Consider the following 19,071-nt stretch of genomic DNA (forward strand, 5'->3'; position numbering starts at 1 on the left):
TGGAAATGAACATTGAAATTGTTCCATGGTCTTTGTTCAGGTGCTCTACTGCAACTGTCAGCAAGAGGGCCCCTTCCCACTAACAGCTACAGTGACTGCCCAACAGTGATCCTAGACACTGAGTGTTAGGCAGGAACAGGTTCAAAGCACCATCTAATATTTTACATTAGTTAGCCATGGCTATGCCGATCTCTCAGTCTGCCCACACTGGGTCAGTCCCTGTGATCTGGAAAACATCACAGCAGTGGAAAACAGGTAAAGTGCTCCGATACTCTAGTGTGCTGTGAAAGCCCAAAGGCTTTGGCCTCTGCTTGTTACTCCACATCTTTGAAGCAGAAGAGGTGACTGCACTTACAAAGAGGTGAGCAGAGTTCACTGAGCTCAGGCAGGCTTGGCATACCCTGCAGAGGCTCTGTGACAGCAGTAAGTGCCCCATCATCACTAATGATGAGGCTGAAGAAACCCAAAGATTTAAAGCTTAACAGCCTTTGCAGAAATCAATCCTTCCAAAAGATAGAACAAAAAAAAAAAAAAAAAAAACAACCAACCAACCAAACAAACAAACAAAAAACCTAAGTAGAACTGCTGTAACAGCTACTGTAGGTCTAGTGAAGCTGCTAAGGAAAGATATAAAGGATATGGATTAGATTTATTGGCATAAATCTGGGGACATCAGCATAGCTGCAGAAAACACCACCATCAAGTCTTTAGAAATCCAAAAAAAAAAAAAAAGATACTCTTTTAGTACAGAGAAATAGGAAAAGGAAAAGATAGGATATGGTATCTCAAAAGAAATAGATATCTGTCTTACTTCATATGTATTTTGGGGCTCAATTTTTCCCTTGCATAAATCAGCAGAAAAGTCATCTTCAGCAGCATATGTAAGTACATAATTAACTTTAAGTACAGGCTTCATCCTGATTGAAATCAATGTGTGTTTAATCACATTGCTGCATTTGTGCCTAAATTCAAACTCTATTAAGGCTCTTAAAACTACACTGGTATAAGAGAGGTGTAAGAGGTCAAAATCAGATACTCCACAGTGGAAGGATTGCTACTGCTGATGAACTGTTAGAACAAATGATGTTATCTTTTACCAAGAAATTATACTACGCTATGTTATGAGAAAGGGAATTTGTCTTTTCAGCCTTTTCCTACTCTGGTTCCTATCAGCTGACAATGACTCTGCAGGAGTCAGGCCATAATACAGCCCTAATTCCTAGGACAAAAGCTAAAATGCAGCAAAAATTGTGCATAAGACTAAAAGATACTTGATGAATGAAATTAACTGATTCCACAAATAAATGCAGCAGCTGGTAATTGCTGAGAGTTATTCATGCTGACCAGATATTCTTAGACTCTTATTACTGTAAAACATCAGAACGGATGTTGCATGTCTAAATCAGAAATACTGCAATTCAGCAGAATAGTTCAACATGTGTTTGACTCCCATTGAAATGGAGCTGAGATTAGACAACACCCCATTATGAGGCAGGTTATGCCTTAACATTGCTCGTTTCAGTGAGGAATAACACATCAGCTTCTGGAACTTTCAAGAACTGGAACAACATCTAAGAAATTCACACTCAAAAAGAAAAAAGGAAAAGACAATTTTGCTACTTTTCTCTACTACAAAGTATAGAACATTAATTCATATCAACATCATGAACATAAAAAGATCCGCAACTCATTTCATGCTGGTGTCTAATGGAATGCTTACATAAACAGCATGCCAGAAAGTTTCTCAGCAACCCAGTGTTACATATCTTCACCTTATTTTCCCTTTGTCATTCTTCAGCCAAGAGAGTCAACTTCTGATTTTCCAAAACAGAAAATCCTTTTTGAGTTTTCTACAGGGAAAAAAAAACCCAACAAAAACAACCAAGCCTTCCCCCTCCCCAAAAAACCAAACAAAAACCAAGCAAACCACCTTCCTGTATTCAGGATCTGCCCCTTTTTTAAAAGCCAAATAAAAGTCTCTTTTTTTTTTTTGATACAGCTCAGAGGTGGAGGAAGGAAGGCAGGCTAATACAAGCACCTTAGGCCTAAATTATTTTAAAAGTCACACCAGCTTCACGTATCTGGCTGATGCTACACTGGCTGAAGACTCATACTGACCATAGCCTCTTCGAATCTCCTTGCATGCACTGCCACATTCCCTGTCTGTCAAAACTGTGCTCTGGGAAGGACCTTCTTTTTGTTCTCCGTACTAGACTAAACATGATGGAGCTGCTTAGTGTTCATTAGCCCAGCAGAAACACACAGACAAGACCTCCCAGATCAGCAAATTGCTATTTCCCTGTTGCACACACCTACAGCAGGCATCCATGGGGGAGGTCTAGGATCACAGTGCAGGAGGAGGAGGGTGGGAGGAAAACAGACACCTGAGATGAAAAGAAGCAGCAGCAAGAAGGTGATGTAGGTGGGGAAAGCCAGGCTTGGGTGGGTGAGTGAGTCTGGGTAGTGGGAGCAAGCAGATAATAGTAGAAAACATAATTGTTAACAATTAACAGTCACAAGATGGTGATTAGGCCATGGCATCTATCATTAAGCCTTGATGAAACTCAGCATGTGCAACTATCTTGGTTAATGGGCTACCATTAATAGTGCATAAATACCACTAATGTATTTATGCACTATACCACTCCAAAACACCACTGATAAGGAAAATATCCCACAGTTTTGTCACACCCTTCATTCTAGGGAAGAAAAATTATAATAGGTATGATTTGCACTGGGACTTTAAGAGTACAGCTGGAGAGCCTGCCTTTTCCCAGGAGTAGAAGCCTTTCACATAGTAAAATCTTTGAAATAATCACTCAGTACTTACATATTCAGGGCCTTGGACAGGCTTATACTGCCCTGCAGCATAAAGTCTGCTTCAGCACTACTTGATCTCCAGCTAGCTAGAATAAATCTACCTCAAGAGCCTTACTGTTTTGCACTTATTTATTCTAGCTCACTTTCTTGCATAGGACAAAGCCTATTGCTCAAGCTGATATATTACAGTGCGGGTTGCAATAAATTGTGCACATGTGCAAACACTCAGGCACCCCATTTATCCACCTGTAAAAAATTAGTTTGGCACTTCTGGTTCAGCACAGGCACATGTGGAGCTGTTGAAGCTGAAATGTTTCAATAAATGTTAAAGAAAACTGCCTGCAGGCTGCTGGCCTGGCTCCACATCCCAAGAGGGGAAAGAAATGCTGTGCTTAACCTTTTCTGGATCCTTTATAGTCCAGTAAAAAGCTCTGCAGAGAAACAGAATGAAAAAAGAGACAAGCCATCAGAAACACTCCACCAATGCCTAGCACAGTGTCTTGGACAAAGCTTTACTCTATGAAGCCTGCAGTGCACCAGAGAACATTTGTACTAGGGAGGCACTTTAGGGGCTATGGCTCACCCTAAGCTCAGTGCTCACTTAGAAAAGTGGAAGAAAAAGCCCATCCCTTTGTCCACTCACTGATGGCTGGGTCCAATATGGCCAGTGTGGAGGCTCCTCCAGTGCTGGAAATCACTGCTTTCTGTTTGAGATGCTGCTACTACCTGTAAATTGTGTGCTTTTCTTATCTTACTAGACATTTCTCTTGGGCATCAGGCTTTTGCCATAGTCACCATCACAGCTCACTTTAAGCTTCTTCATAGTGATTTCGCCTGTCTCATGTTTAGAAATATCACACCTGACTTTGGGGGTGAGATTAAAAAAACCAAGCAAACAAAGGGAGAAGGTCCTACTTTTGCACATTAATGCTTCTGACTTTTCTTCTAGGCACATCTCCTAGAAATGCCCCATGGAGTAAAATGCGGCCCTGCACAGGGAACCCACACCTAAAAGCTTTCAGAGGTAGAGCCCTGTTGAGAAGGGTTTAGGAGATTTGTAAGCTTTGGGCCAGCCTTAGGACTGAGATAAATGTCTCTCCAGAATACAGAGCTCTCTCATTTTCCCTACAGTCCTTTTCTCCCTGAAAGAGCTTTTTGAGAGGGAGTATTATTCCAGCCCCAAAGAGATTGACAAGTACAAATAGAAGCTAATGTAACTAAACCTTGGAATTACTAAAAAAAGATAAATGAGACCCCAGTGTTACCAATGATACAATTAGATGGTTGTCACATGGGACTGTTAACAGTAGATGCTTTTCAGGAATAAATCCTTACACTTTCAAGACATATGTCTTTTCAATCACCAGCTTTTTTAAAAGGTTTCAAGATAAATGAGTGCAAAGTGAATTAATGGAGAACATAATGTAGTCACTTAACATTTCTGATATTGATTTCATTTCATTAGCTGGTAAGCACTTTATACTCCCGCAGAGACATTTTCCTCCTTCCTCAGGTATCTGATTATAAGAATAAAAATAACCTTAAAGAATCTTCCCCTTGGAGCCTACTTCTAGATATATTTCCAGAACTATGCCTTCATGTAAGTGTTTTTTTAAGTCAGAATTATGTAGGAAGTTTATTACTGGGAAGGGCATATGACTAGTTTTTCTGCAGGCTTGAAGCATTTGATTAGAAACACTGTACATTAAACCTGCACTGCAGTCCTCCTGTCCTTCAGAAAGAGTGGCAAAGAAAGCCAATGCATGTGTCAGGACAATATTTACTGCGCTCAAGTTAGCACTTAGTGTGTGCACATCAGTGGGTGTCTTTGAGGGTTTGCTTCCTGTTTGTGGAAGTCATTCCAGGACAAAGCTTGAGCTTTTCTGAGTCATGCTGGCCACTTCATGAGGGCTACAGGAGTATGGAGGCAGGAAGCTGTGTTTTAGCCAGAAGACAGTGAATTCGTCTTGCAGTACAACACAAACCAGCAACACAGCTTTTCTGCCAACCCAGGTGAAAAACAGGATGCACTGACATAATCCACCATGGCTACATGACTTCTCCAGCACTCCAGGTACCTCGTGCTATCTTTACACAGCACCATGCTGTATCATGCAGCATGTTTGGCCTTAGTTTTCAACAAAGTCATAATGAGTCTCCCACACAGAGCAGAGGAGCAAAAAGAAAAGAGACTGGAAAACAACATGTCCCTGACCATAGAAAATTACTCAGGTCTACAGGTAACGTAAAGTTAATAAAGCGTGATAAGAAAGGACGTACTGTTCAAAAAGATATGGGGTATATTGAGATAAAACTTCTTGTTTTCTCTTCCCTGAATTATTTGCAAAATTAACATAAATTTGCGAAGTGTTTTGCTGATTTGCATTTCTTGCTGACCAAGATTCATACACTTCTAGCCCTGACTAGAACGGAAATGACAGAATAACTACAGGAAAGTCCTTCGTTCTGCTGCTTTCCACAGCAAGTGGTTTAAATGCACAGAAATTAGCACGTTGTTCAGAAATGGAAATCATCCAAGAAATGAAGGAGTACAATATGCCTTAAAAGACTAAATGTGCTCCAGTATTTTCAAAACGGCATGCAAGACTAGAGGTGCATGACTCGCACCAGCACCAGGAAGAGTCACAACACTGCAGTACAGGTCTTTGAGATGAACATGTCTGAGATGTGATTTCACTAAGCTTGCAAGAGCTTGCAGCTTTCTGGGAGTATCAATGAGAAAGCAAACAAACAAAAACAATGAAAAGAAAAATATCTGAGTAGCAAAGGCGATGTGTAAGGGAAAGGTAAACAGAAATGACAGTATTATTTGCATTCATTGCCTAGAAAATGTGCCTTGATGAAGGTGATCAAGGTGAAGGCTTTTAAAGAATGGGTAGTCTGAGTTCTTTTAAATTAAATTCACCACTCGTATAAACTGCAACTATATACATACACGTTTTGGCAGACTAAGTTGAACCCTTTTTATAAGTACCTAAGCATATACGGTAAAGAATAAGCATTTGGAGTGAACTACAGGCAACTATAGCTGTCTAGTCAATGGTGTAATCACCCCAGTCAGTGCACAGTGACCCAGATCTTCACAGCGTGGTTAATCCTATGTTAAAAAGGGCATCACTTGGGGCTACAGTGGTTTGCCCTCTGGAAATGTTCACTCTTCGCTGACTGTTGGGAGATTGCTACTAACCAGGAGTCCAACTGAAGTCAGATAAAAAAGTCACCCAGTCTGACAAGGTAAAATATCTTCTGTAGAGATAAAATTTATCTGGAAGGCTTTTCTGATGCGGCATTTTAGATTTGTTGTTATTGAAATAAGATCATGTTATGATTGACTTCAATAGGAGAACATTCACATTAACGCCAAAAATTTTGAGAATGTTGTGTTCATTATATTCAGGTGTAAAATCAATGATCTTTAAGGGAATGCTATGAGAAAGACATCTGGGCTTCCTCCAGTGATTTAATTAGTCCTGCAATAGACAATACTAAAAGATCCTGTCATATCTGGGATCTTGAGGCTTTTATGCAGAGGTTCATCAGATTTCACATCTGCACAAGAAAGCCTTGATTAACTGAAGGGGTTTACAGCAACTCCTCAGCATTCTGAAACTAGTTCAATTGCCTTTTTATACCAGCAAGACACTAGCCAGCACTGCCTTGCGCTTTGCTGCACAGACTGACAGCCAGCTGAGAAAGAGCCAAGTATATGACCTGACTTTGTATTTAATTGGAAAATTGTTCTTCTGTGCCAAAGGCTTCTTCACCATCCTAAAAACAATCACAGAAATGAGATAAAGCTGGCTTTTCCTGTAACACACTGAAAAAAAAATAAAAAGAAATTCATTCTTACCCTAGTGTTGACCCATAGATACAGCAAAATTAATCCTTTAAAAACAGTAGCCTGAGAAGAGATGAGAACTGCCCAAGTATTCTCGAAAGGGGTCATGGTAGATTTTTCCCCCTCTTCTTCATCTCACCTGCTCTAGGACCTTCCCCCACAGCCAGCTCTTCAATCATGACCAAGGGAAGGCACCGAGAACAATGAGCGGTAAAACCTCCTTGGTAGTGTTCTCTTTTGTGAGTAGCTGTGAATATCTCAGTTGCAGTCTCAGTATTGCTCTGAATTGGGACCAACTATCTTTGCACTCCCGCCACAGACTCTGCACAGGGCTATGGAGCACACACTGTCATGCTGGGGCTGAGACTGTAGTCTACCAAAACTAAGTTTGTAAACTATGACACTGCCAAATATCATCTAATGAAAATATTTCTAGTGTGAGGCCAGAGAAGAAGATTTCAAGTTTAAAAGTCAAAGCTAAGGGTACATTGTTCTTCAAAGTGGAGGGAATATGAGGTGAAAAGAAGCTAAAAAATCAAGCTGCAAAAATATTAGTGTCTCTGGGCATGTCCAGAAAAAACTAAAGAGTGGTTTGTCTTTTGTTTGATAGAAGAGAAGGGCTCTGTTACCCAAATTAAAAACAACTGAATTCCGTTTCTCTGAATTTACTACATTGCTGGCTTTATCTATGTCTGGAATAAATCCTGAAGTCACTGGAAATGATTTCAGTAGAATAATTCATGTTTATGGCACTTGACTATTCAATTTGGTGAGTTTACTAGAGTTTTTGCAAAAAGCTTACAGTAGACCTGAATTTGCAAGTTTGGACCTTTACTGGGAGCAATATCAGAGCACAAGAGAGTGGTGTGTTCCCTCTGTGGATGCACCAGGAAACCACAAGACAAAAAATCAGTGCGTGAGAGCTGATGTCTGACATTCTTAGGCCGGGAGCCAACCTGGCAAGCACAGTGCCTGCAATGCCCAGGCAGAAAAGATTTAAACTATACCTTAGTGGCTGCAAAGGCTTTTGTAATTCTATCCTCCAGAAACTGGTAACCTATTTCTTCTCAGCTTCTGGCAGAGCACACACTCCTCTTGGTAATAAAGCAAAGCATCTCCAAGGAATTCACAGCCACTGGAAAACAACGCTAATATAAACCAGTAATTTAATTTGCAGAGCTCCTGATAAAGGTAATTTATTTTGGCATACAACTGGCTCCTCTTCCATAAGAGAGTCACTAACAACACACTTAACCAGGAACAAACTTCCTTGACTACAAACACAGCAGAGCCAAGGCCTTGCAGAAGTGTGCTCCTGACTTGTGGCACCTTGCCTGGTCCCAAAGTTTGATGCCTTTGGTCCTCCTGCTCCCTTTGCAGGGTGTGCTGGCACTGCAGGCAGCCCTGCTTCCAGTGTCAGTCCCCTCCAAAGCAGATCCTGGTCCCAGTCCCACACCTGCTGAGGCATTTGGGAAAGCAGCAGTTGGGAACACCAGAGGGACAGAAACCTGAGATGAATTCCTACTCTGAGTAGCCCTGATGAGCTACCTCCTTGAAATCACTAGTAACCTACACATAGGTACATCCTAGCAAAATACAGACTATCATCTTTGAAAGTAACTGTTTCCACAAATTGCCACAGCTGGGAGCAAGGAGCAGATGTTTGGAAAAGAAGCAAGAGACCTAATGGGTCTGAAACATGGTGAAACCTTTTCTAGGGAAGCTCCTCCAGACTGTTCAGTGGATTTTGGCTCCATATTCAAAGTCCCCTAGTTTACATAAATCCTGATCTTACTGAAATCCATGCTTGGTCATGCTCAACTCTGCTAATAATAAGGATTTTTTCTTTTTTTTTCTTTTTTTGGTCACATTGGTCCTCAGCTCTTCAGTAGTTCTGGACTCTCAGACTTCAGTGCAGCTTTCCATGCTTAATTCTACACAGACATTAAATTAAATACTTGGCAAAAAATTATAGTTGTTTTATGCCAGAATAAATGAAGGCCACATTAACTAGCTATGAGGAACTAACTTGTCATTAGATGTACTTGTGTGTCAGAAGGATCCAGACATAAGAGTACACATTTCAAGAGAAAATCAAGAATATACTTACAATATTCATTATAACTCTATAAATTATGTATAGAGTCATTTTTGTAAGGCCAGAAAAGATCACTGTGGTCATAGTTTGGCTTCTTGTTTGGAACAAGGCAGAAGATGTCGCTGAACTCACTCATACATATGTATTTTATATTTTAAAGAGCATTTCTGGATTTAGCAATTATAAGTGGTAAAGAGTCCACAACAAGCACTGGTAAGTTGTTCCAGTGATTGATTACCCTCTTGCATGTAAAGATTAGGTTTATCTGCTTATCCTCTACTCCCAGTGCTGACTGCCAGACAGCAGTGCCTCTGACATGCTGTCATCTCTGATAAGACACCCCTGCAGCAGGATGCAGTGCTGGGCAGAGACAGCCAGGGTACGCCAAGGGCAACCAGCTGCACAGCCTCCAGATACTGCTCCCTACCTAGCTGAATTAGTCTCGTTGCAAGGCAGACTAACTTAGCTCAGATTTGGGGATGAGCTAAGGCAGTTATGCTGCTTCTGGTACCCAGAAAAAGCCCCAGAGAAGCAGTTCAGGTGTCCCTACACGGCATCCTCTCATGCTGCTGATATCCATGGGTTGCAGTCAGGCAGCATGAGAAAGGAGCTCCTCCTGGCACATCGGTAGGAGGCAGGATGGACAGCTCCTTCCTTAACTGCAGGCTTTGGTGAAAAGACTCCCAAACCAGCTGCGCCTGACTTCCCTCCTGGTGCTTCAGCTCACCCGCTTCCAATGCCCAAGGAGACTTCCTTCTCCCCCTCCTCTTATGTTCATAGCACAGAAATGTGGCCACATAGAAACTCATAGAGCTTGCTTCCTGTGCCCACCTCCAGCCAAGCCAGACAGCCCTGGTCCAGCAACCATCTTCTGTTTCGTGCTGCCTCTGACCCACATGTCATGTGCTGTCAGTGTCAGCAGTGCTTTGCTGCTTCCTTCCAGGTCACTGCCCTGGCTCTAAAAGCACATTCCCCCCACCTCCAAAACCTTGACACGGTCAAGGATTTAAAACAGTCACTATATTACAGACAGACTATGTTTTGCTGGCCACACTGATGATGTCTCTGCAAATTTGCTCTGTTGAAGACAAATGTAAGCTACACAGAAAGGACCACACTCCTTGTTAGCTACCATAGCCAGATCTGCATCTCCTTCTTTCTAAACACTGCAGAGAAGTTGTCCTGCCAGCAGAAGTAATCAAGTCTAGAAAGATCCTGTGCATTGCTGCACCACCACTTTATCTTCCCACATATCCCTAATAGATCTTGTATGTCCACATATCTCTCCTTCAGTGTTTCTCCTCACTCCTTTCTATATCCACCAACCACTGGTGGCTTTAGAGGATTGTGAACACTTGGTGAGTCCAAGCATACTCATGCTAGTCAAGACATTCAGCCATCCCATCCATGCTACAGCCTTCTGCTCAGTGTAGACACTTGTCATTATTTGTTGGCCTTTGAGAAGTGGGCCCCTCTGCTGAATTTTGCTGAAAAGTTAATACTACATGGACAACACAAGCAAAGAAGAGCTGAGGTTGGAAGGAACCTCTGGAGGTCATCCAGAGCCCCAGCCTGTACCCTGCCATGGTCCTAGAAGCAGCTGGCAGGTCCCTGCAGCTGTGGACAAAGGAAGCTCCACACCATCCCCCTTCTCTGTACCTTGTCATGATCCTACAAGCAGCTGGAGAGTCCCTGCAGCCATGGACAAAGAGAGCTCTACATCACCCACCTTCTTCTGTGTGAAACTTAAAATAAATTTTCTGATTCAGGAACCCATTGGCTGGTTTGTGCTGTCTTTTCTAGGAAACCTTTGGGGGCTTTTCCTTTTGCATAAGGATTGCATAAGCCTCAACTTCTTAGGAAACCAGGCTAAAAAAATTCAAAGCATATTAAGTGTCATATCTAAGATTAGAGTTTGCATGCAGGGATATGTAAACCAAATGTGTGCTATAAAGGAAACAGCAGGCCCTTCAGCAGCGTAACTGAACCCAATTGGCTCCTTGCAAGCTCATGAGAATTTCTTTCACATCTAGAACTCAAACCTTTGATGGGCTTTCTAGGGTGCAGGAATGTACAAATCTTAGGTTTAACATCAGAAGAGACAAACCCTGAGCACAGCAGAAAAACTGAAGGAGTTGCTTTGATATATAGACACCCACTGTCACACCCTATAATAATTAATTTCATGAACAGGGCTGAGATCAGTGTCTCCTCACCAAAAATGTGGCAGGAAAGCCCTCAAGTGAAACCGAAAAAAATGCTCTCATCACATGTCTGCAGCACCCAGACTGGAAAATACTTTGCTACCATGCTGGCAGGACTGCTAATGTCTCAAGAGCAGCTGAACCACTTGCTGTGCTAGCAAAATGAGCTTTCTTACAAGACAAACAAATGCAATGTACTGTGAAGTTGCATGTGAGGACCTGTGCTTTTAAGCATAAGAAACACACTGCATGGCAGCCAGCTGACCTACATTTACAGCTGAAGACGTAAAGCTGACCCACAGGGAGTTCTGTCTAACCTACAAACACGGAAAGAGTGCTAGTCAAATGGACCATGTCTTTTAAAATGATAAGCGAGCAGGAGCAGCAGCATGGGGACAGCCTTTTCCTGCTGTCACATGTAAGAAGCAAACTAGTTCAATATATCATGATGAGCCGTGTTTGGCAGGGAAGTACATCTCAGAGCAACTTCTGCCTCCTCACTATGCTGTGCTGCAGGGAGGAAAGCATACTCTTAGTATGTGGGGGCAAAGCAAGTGAGCAGTTAAGTGAGGTGGCAGCATGGACTGAGCTAGACAAATCAGGTCCTGAGGCCCTGTCAGAGGCTGTAACGCTGGAGCAAGGTCGGTACTGCTGTGCTTTCACTGCTACCAAACCTGTGGTATCAAAGCTCATACCCACCCACAAACACAGCATGTCGTGAGCATGGATAACCTTCAAAAAACAAGGGGATAACCACTGCCCTATAGGTTTGCTAGGCCATAAAGAGAGGAGAGGACAAGACAGAGGCAGAACCTTCCCCAGGTGCAGTAATGATAATTGCATCAGCATAAGGAGAGAATCACACACACTTGGGACCACATTTTTAATGCCCCATCAAACTAAGTAGCTCTGTTGAGATCAGCGCAGTGCTGCTTCACACTACATGTGGATCTCCCTGCTGGCATAAATCAGCCTTTAGAAAAACAGGCTCCCAGTTAATTTGCTGAATCCTGCCCTAAATACATTGACTTTTCTTGAACAGAACCTTTCCTGTCCCTTTGTAGAGATGCATGGTCATATATAACAGCTAAAGAGCACATGACCTCTTTTTCCACTGCTACAGTGCAAAAGGAAAGATGTAAAAGAACACTTGAAAGCTACTACAAAACAAAATTATGTAACCTAAACCTGCCTATTAAAGACAAAGTGTAAGTGTTAATTAAGCCACCTTGCCTGTAGTTGCACTACATCACACCAATATTTCCTCCCTGGCAAGCATGAGCAACAGTGCTATACTTGGGAATTTTTTGAGACAAAACCAGAGCAAGAAAAATAGCTCTGCTGGGTGCAGTAAAGTACGTAAATAACCACATTAGGAAATGACCATTAACAAAGTCTGGATAGAAAGTCATCTCCTGGATTACTCAGTGTTTATCCCTTTTACTTTTCTTTGTCAGAAACCTAACCATCTTTTATCAAAACTACACACAGACAAGACTTCTCCTAGAAGCAGCTGGTGCATTTCTGCAGTGTTGGGGAAAGGTTGAAACGCAGCCACTGCACCAATGTAAATGCCTGATGCAGAGGCAATAGCCTCCTAGAAGCCAGTGCAGCTTCACTGCAGTATGAAGTAGGGTGCAGTGAGGCAGGCACGTGGCTTACCTGCGACTCAGAGCTCGTGTTGGTGCAAGTTGCTGCGGTGGGTGCCTATATATATCACAGGCTTGACTGGGTCAAGTGTGTTACCTCTGCTGTCATGCAGAAATCACCATCCATGTGGGGTCTTCATGGCGTTTCTGTGATACTCTGATGAAAAGTGTGATGCCCATTTATTGAGGCGAACATATGACAAACTTGAAAACAAATCCACCACGAAATACATATCTTTGCCCTTCAACCCACAGAGAGCCTTGTACCACAAAAGTGGGGTAAGAAGTTGGCTAAATGTTTCCTTTTTTATACGAATCTTTGATATCCACTATATTAAATAAGAGCAAGAGGAACGAGGTTTGGTTTGCAGCCCAGGCAGGAACATGTAATATAAAAACCTGATCTATTGTGATAGAACCGTTTGAGGACATTCCTGTTTCTGCCATGGATTCCAGAAGAAGAAAAAGTAATTCCAGTACTCACTGTTCCTTTCCTGAGACAAGTGCATTTTCCCCCAATGCTTAGTTTCATATGTAATCATTTATATTACAAAGGTTAAGGCATTTACCTATTACTGTCCCTGATAATCTTACCGGTTCAGCAAGTCACTTCCGAATTTTGCTCTTCACAGATAACATTTCAGCAAGTTCATGATCAGCAATGCTTTGTGGCCCAAGTTAGGCACTTTTAAATTCTGATAAATAAACAGTTTTCTAATCATTCAAGTAAGATGAACTAGAAAAACATTTCAGAAGTTATTACAGGATTCAACAGCATAAGCCCCTATCTAAATCGCTTGTAAAAGTTAGAAAGTCACCAGTTTTAAAGCTACTTTAGACAACTTTAAATATTTTACCCTGATCTTGAGCTACAGCAATGACAAGAACCTGAGGAGATGACAGATCATTCCACGCAGTCTTAAACAGCATGTCAGACATCACTTTTGTTAGCTGCCATCTCGTCCAAGAACAGAGGTAGTGACCAGTGCATATTCCACATTAGGTATTCCCTAGAACCTGCACCAGTCATCTGGATGTATGAAACATTGCAGAACTCTCTAAAGGGAAATCAAAATAAGAAGTATATAATCCCTCTGTAGTCTAGCCTGAAAATTATAGGCATGTAACATCAGATAGAACATTTTCCTCAAAAATCCTTCCTAAAAGTCAGCTGAAAGGAGAAATCAGGCATCTTGGGGAAGCATTTTATGTATTAGCACTAGAGTATTGGCTGAAAGTTTGCAATGCTCCTTGTTTTCACAGTATTTTAAGTGCCTTATATTTGAGTTCCATGAAGCAGTAACTTAAATTATTACACAATCTTTTAAAGGTTATTTTCCCCCCACTTTAGTTGCATATGTGGAGAATGATTTTTTAAACTTTGTGCCTTGTCCATGTGAGAGCTTATTTTAGCCTAGATTCCCACAAATTCCCACATTTTAATGATCTCTTCATCAAAGGAGCAACGCCCATCTGGACATACTTAGCCGGCCACATTTCATCACACATATGAAACGATGCATGGTACGGAAATGCACCATCTGCCTTCGGTTTTAAGCTATCATGTTGTACCCGTCATTTGCAAAAGGTTAAGGGGACCCAAATCTTTCCTTATATGGAGCAATGGGTGAGTCTGTGCAGTTTGGTCATGTGCTACTGTCAGACTAGAAGGCCATACTCCTCGGGGGGGACCTGACAGTGTTACAGCAGGTTATGAGTGGTCATAGGTTGCTATCTTAATGATGAAGCTTTCCCAAAGTGAGACCAATAGGTTTTCCCTCCTCTCCTCCCTGTTTTCTTCCTGCGCCTCCTTGCCCCTGGAAGGATCACACAAAAACTGTGAGGGAAGAAACTTCTTGTGTTCGGGAAAAGAAGCATACATACACACATGCTTTGTAAACACATAAGACTACATGAAGGATAAAAGTCAGTATCCTTTTCTGGTAGAAACACCCCAGAAAGGTCCCAAACACTGGCTGCCCACTCAGATCAAAGTGGCTGCAAGAACTACACTGTACAGGAGGACACGAGCTGCTCTGGAGAGATCCTATCACCCACCCATCTGTTGTGACAGTGGGTGTAGAAAGCAGGAGGACTAGTTGTCACCTAGCTCCTGTTTTCTCCTTGACAGCAATGCTCTGAAAATAATAATGAGCAAACTTCAGCAAGCTTTGCTTTCCAGGATGGTATTTCCATGGAGATACTCCTGAATGTCTCCAGCTGGTGTCTTGGCTATGATTTCTAAAAGGTAATGATAAATACTATGATTAAAAGCAAATAGGTTGTCTTTATTCCCAAGTGAGTGTGTGTGAGAAATAGGTTTTTGGTGGGTTTTGTGATGCATATTTCTCACACACAGAGAAATCCTAATTTTGTTTTGCTTTGCTTTCTAAATAAAGCCCTCTCCTCTGGTTAGTTTTTACCTGTCCCTGCATGCCAGGCAACCTGGAATACGGATTGTGCACCATGGAAAAACCATCCTCAAACATTCTGTGAAAGAATGAAATTTTCTGGTGAGAAAAAACCCTTACTGGTTTTACCCGCTTTGATTTGGAACGTGAAGAAGTTACTGACTCTGCTGCTGAGGTGCACGCAACACGCACCAAGCCTTCAGACTGGAAAACTCTGAGTTACCTAAGGTACCTTCTCCTGGTAGTATCCATTTTCTTGCTCAAGATAATCTTCTACTCAGAAAGCCCAGATTAAATGGGCTTGTGTTCCGTATTCCCTGAAAATAAGGGCCTTACTGTTGCAGAAGCTGCAGAGCATGTGAAAAAAGGATGCCATATGGGCCATTTATTAACAATGAAAAATGAATGCACCATTTGTTGGGCTGTAATTAAAACGGAAGAATAATCTTCCAGATTTCAGTCCCATTGTTGATCTGACTATTTGTATCGCAGATCATAAACAGTTTCTTGCCTTATTCTTACTCCTAGCATGAATTCACAGCACATCAGGTTAACAAATGGATATTGGTAGTAAATATTTCATATTATGGCTCAATAATTTGCTGATATATATGAAAGCACATTGCCTACCAGCTTCCTACTTACATACATGTTAATAGGACTATGTGTATACACATATACAGAAAGACAAATCCATATTCAAACTAACACAAAACCAACCAAGATAAAAATAAAATTGCTGCAATCAGTTTACGCATCATTCTGGATTTCAAGGGCTTTAAACTACTACTGTAATTTGCAAGTCCACATTCTAAACTAATATATTGTAAAAGCATTGCACAAAAGCTATTCTAAACTGTCAAAGTACAAATTAATGTATTTCCATTTTCTTCACTCACATCTCAATCTAAAACCAAAACATTTCCAAAGAAATGGTTGGTTTTTTTGAAGTCTGAGAACCATAGTTTTCTCTGAGATCCATTTCCACAGAATTGCCAAATATAACCATTCACAAAGATCACAAGCTTTATGATATTTTTAGTTGCCTCCTCGTCTGAGATTTTTCCACTTTTCTCCATCTTTCCCCCTCAAGGCAAAAGGGCTGGAAATGCCCTTACCTTTTATCCACTCCACAGAAAATGAGAGGTCAGGATCCTGGCACATTTACAAGGCTGAGGGAGGCAACAAGGTGCAGAGGACCACACCAGATGACTGACAGCAGAACAGCAAAAATCTGCCACGCTGTTTTGAGGCTGGCTGCAGCTATGGCCTTCACAGTACTACAAGCTGCAGGGCAGGCCAGGAAAGGGCCTGGTGTGACCTGTCCTCCTCCCACCTTGCTTCCCAGGAACTGCTCACAGAGGCCACCGGCACAGCACAGGCACAAGGAACACTCCTTGGGTATCCATTCCACAGGTGCCTGGGGTGAGGCCACCTCTACCTTTGGTTTCACAGTGACAGAAGTCACCAGCAGTTTAACTGTTGTTGCATCTCGAGTGACAGCAAATGCTCCAAAAATAAATGAGCAGCCTGAATTTAGCTTTTGCATGATTGCAGATTTGCAGAAACACACCAGCAGTTTAGCAGTAACAGGGTATTAAAGAGCCCTTTGAAGAATCAAGAGGACCATGCATTTCCCCCTATGTTGCATCATGCTTAGCGGTAAAGCTCCATTTCTACCATGGGTTGCTTTCAAATGTTTCTCATTTAAACCTAAAACTAGCAGAATTCTCATCTTCATACAGTTTCCTCCTCTTTCCCTTCCTTTTTAGTATTACAACTACAGCAGCCACAGATTGCAACTTCACAGATGCATGCCTGACATTAATAAAAAAACTTTTCCGGAAGGTTGAACACATACCCAGCTGGTATGTCAATAGTGTGTTTTGCACATGTATTAAATCTTAACCTGAAAGAAGCCCTAATTGAGATTCCACAACAAAATCCCAAGAAATGACAAACACATCTATGAAACTAGATAATTCTGTTCTGAAGATGCTGCCTCACCTTCCATTTAATGGCAGTGCCAGTGATTTCCAGAAGGGATGTTTGAAATCCAGTGAGATTGAATGTTGACTTCCCATGGCTGCCCTAGAAGCCTCAGCCAGCAAGAACGGGAGCAGGAGTAGGGCAGAAACACAGGAGCAAGCAAAAAAGTAGTTTAGACTATTTACAGGACCAACAAAATGAATGCTTAGAAGACACAGCACCAAAGTTTGTCAGTGCTACCTGGCGCACTTGCACCAGTCATACTAAAACACATTTCCCACATCATTTCTCATTAAGGTAAGGTCCTATTTCACTCTCATAGCTGCAGGTGATAACAGAGCCACACGACTTTGTACACTGCCATTCCATTTGTCATGGAAGCCAGTTCAACAAGGTTATTTCCTCCTGCAGCTGAAATACAGCCAGGAATTGCACCAAGTGAGGCCGCCCCTCCTCCCCACCTGGACATAATGAGGAAACTCTTCCTCATAACTACAGCTGCAAATCAATTCCAGCCAAGGCAAATCATGAAGCTACTAAGGTCCACCCTTGGCCCTCAGGAAGAAGAATTAAGAAAAGCATCATTATCAGCAACACAGTTGTGCTAAGCACAGTCCCCAGTATGGGAAGTTCTAGTTCAGGAAGTTTTTGGGGCAGTATATAGTTTTATTAATCTTCAATATTTTGTCTTAGCCCTGAGGATGCTCTATAGTCCCTGCACTATGCTCAGCAAGGATCTGAAAACACTTTTTTTGTTTGCGGAAAACACTGACACCCCACTTTCTCCCCCACCTCTCCTAGTAAAGAGTGATGAAACTTTAGAAAGTTGTTTTGAACAAGTGCAGTGATAAAAGGTTGTTTCCCAAAGCTGTCCAAAAGCCACAGACTCCAAGTCCACTCTGGCTATTAGGGGCACTGCAGGTTGGTACAGTGAAACTTGAAATATTTGGTATCACTTCTGAAGCAGCAGGTATGCTGTACTCTCAGGATTAGCTGCATCCTTAAATATTATAGAATTGCTGCAGCCTAAAAAGCTGCATTCCTCCTATCTGTTCTAGTGCTGTGGGACGACCATCAATTCCTTAGGTAGCAATAGTTTGTGAGGCTTTTCCAGAAATGTTCATCTGGAGAGCTGTTTGCAACTGATGTAGGTGCAATGCAGTATCCTGCCACTCTGAGCACCACACACTTTTGGGGCTATATTAAAAACATCTTCTTCCTTAGCTCTGCCCTATTTTTGCTCTGTGGCAAAGCATAACTTGCAAAACAATACATAGCATCAAACTTCACAGAAGTTACCCTTAAAAAACAAAGGGCAATTAGCAATTTTTAGAAGACTTGAGCAAATATTAGCAAGCAGCTCTGGTATTTTGAGTTTGCACTAGCAAAAGAATAAAGCTGAAGAAAACATTTTAATATCAACACCCTGCAGCTGTATTTTGTTCTTTCACGGCAGAAAGCTTAAATCAATGTCTTGCAGCATAGGAAAGAATCAGAGGAGGAGACAAATGCAGTGTTTCAACTTAGATCATTGCAACAGTTAACTGAGCATTTTGTGACAGCAAGCAATTTACCAAGTACATTTTCACATTATTAAGCAGCAAACGAGACACAGCCCACAGGAGCTGCACATTTAATTGTGTCAGCAATTATATTATAAAGCACTTTACGCATATATATGTGCGTATAAGGACCTATCTTTATACACTTACCGTGCAGCAAGGCATGGGTGTTACGTTGGTCTCGAAACAATTGCTTTACAGCCCCAGGCAGAGCAACCTTCCTCTCACTCCCATCTCCGGCAAGTCAGTGTTTCTGGAAGGTGGCCAGGCAAGATCAGATTCATCAGCCAATAAAATTGTCTAAAGCTGCCGTTCCACAGGAGACCGTTCCTCCGGCTGCAGACTCAGGAGCAGCCAATAAAGATGAAAATCAGCATCAGAGTGCGGGCCAGCATTTTGCCCCAGACTAAGGGTCTGCTCTCAAAAATCCGGCTTCCCCCTGCTTGTGCTGCTGCTGTACACAGTCATCCTGCATGAAA

General features: G+C 42.0%; 1 protein-coding gene across 1 annotated transcript in view; it reads right to left on the bottom strand.

Annotated features, from left to right (window-relative positions):
* OSBPL5 (oxysterol binding protein like 5) overlaps nt 1-19,071 on the bottom strand; it is a 179,470-nt gene extending 160,399 nt beyond the window's left edge. The window contains exon 1 of the mRNA XM_030484015.1: nt 18,743-19,071. Coding sequence (XP_030339875.1) covers nt 18,743-18,757 — 15 coding nt within the window. The 5' untranslated portion in view covers nt 18,758-19,071. The remainder of the gene's footprint in view (nt 1-18,742) is intronic.

The sequence above is a fragment of the Strigops habroptila genome, chromosome 4, assembly GCF_004027225.2.
Source record: "Strigops habroptila isolate Jane chromosome 4, bStrHab1.2.pri, whole genome shotgun sequence".
Taxonomy (NCBI): domain Eukaryota; kingdom Metazoa; phylum Chordata; class Aves; order Psittaciformes; family Psittacidae; genus Strigops; species Strigops habroptila.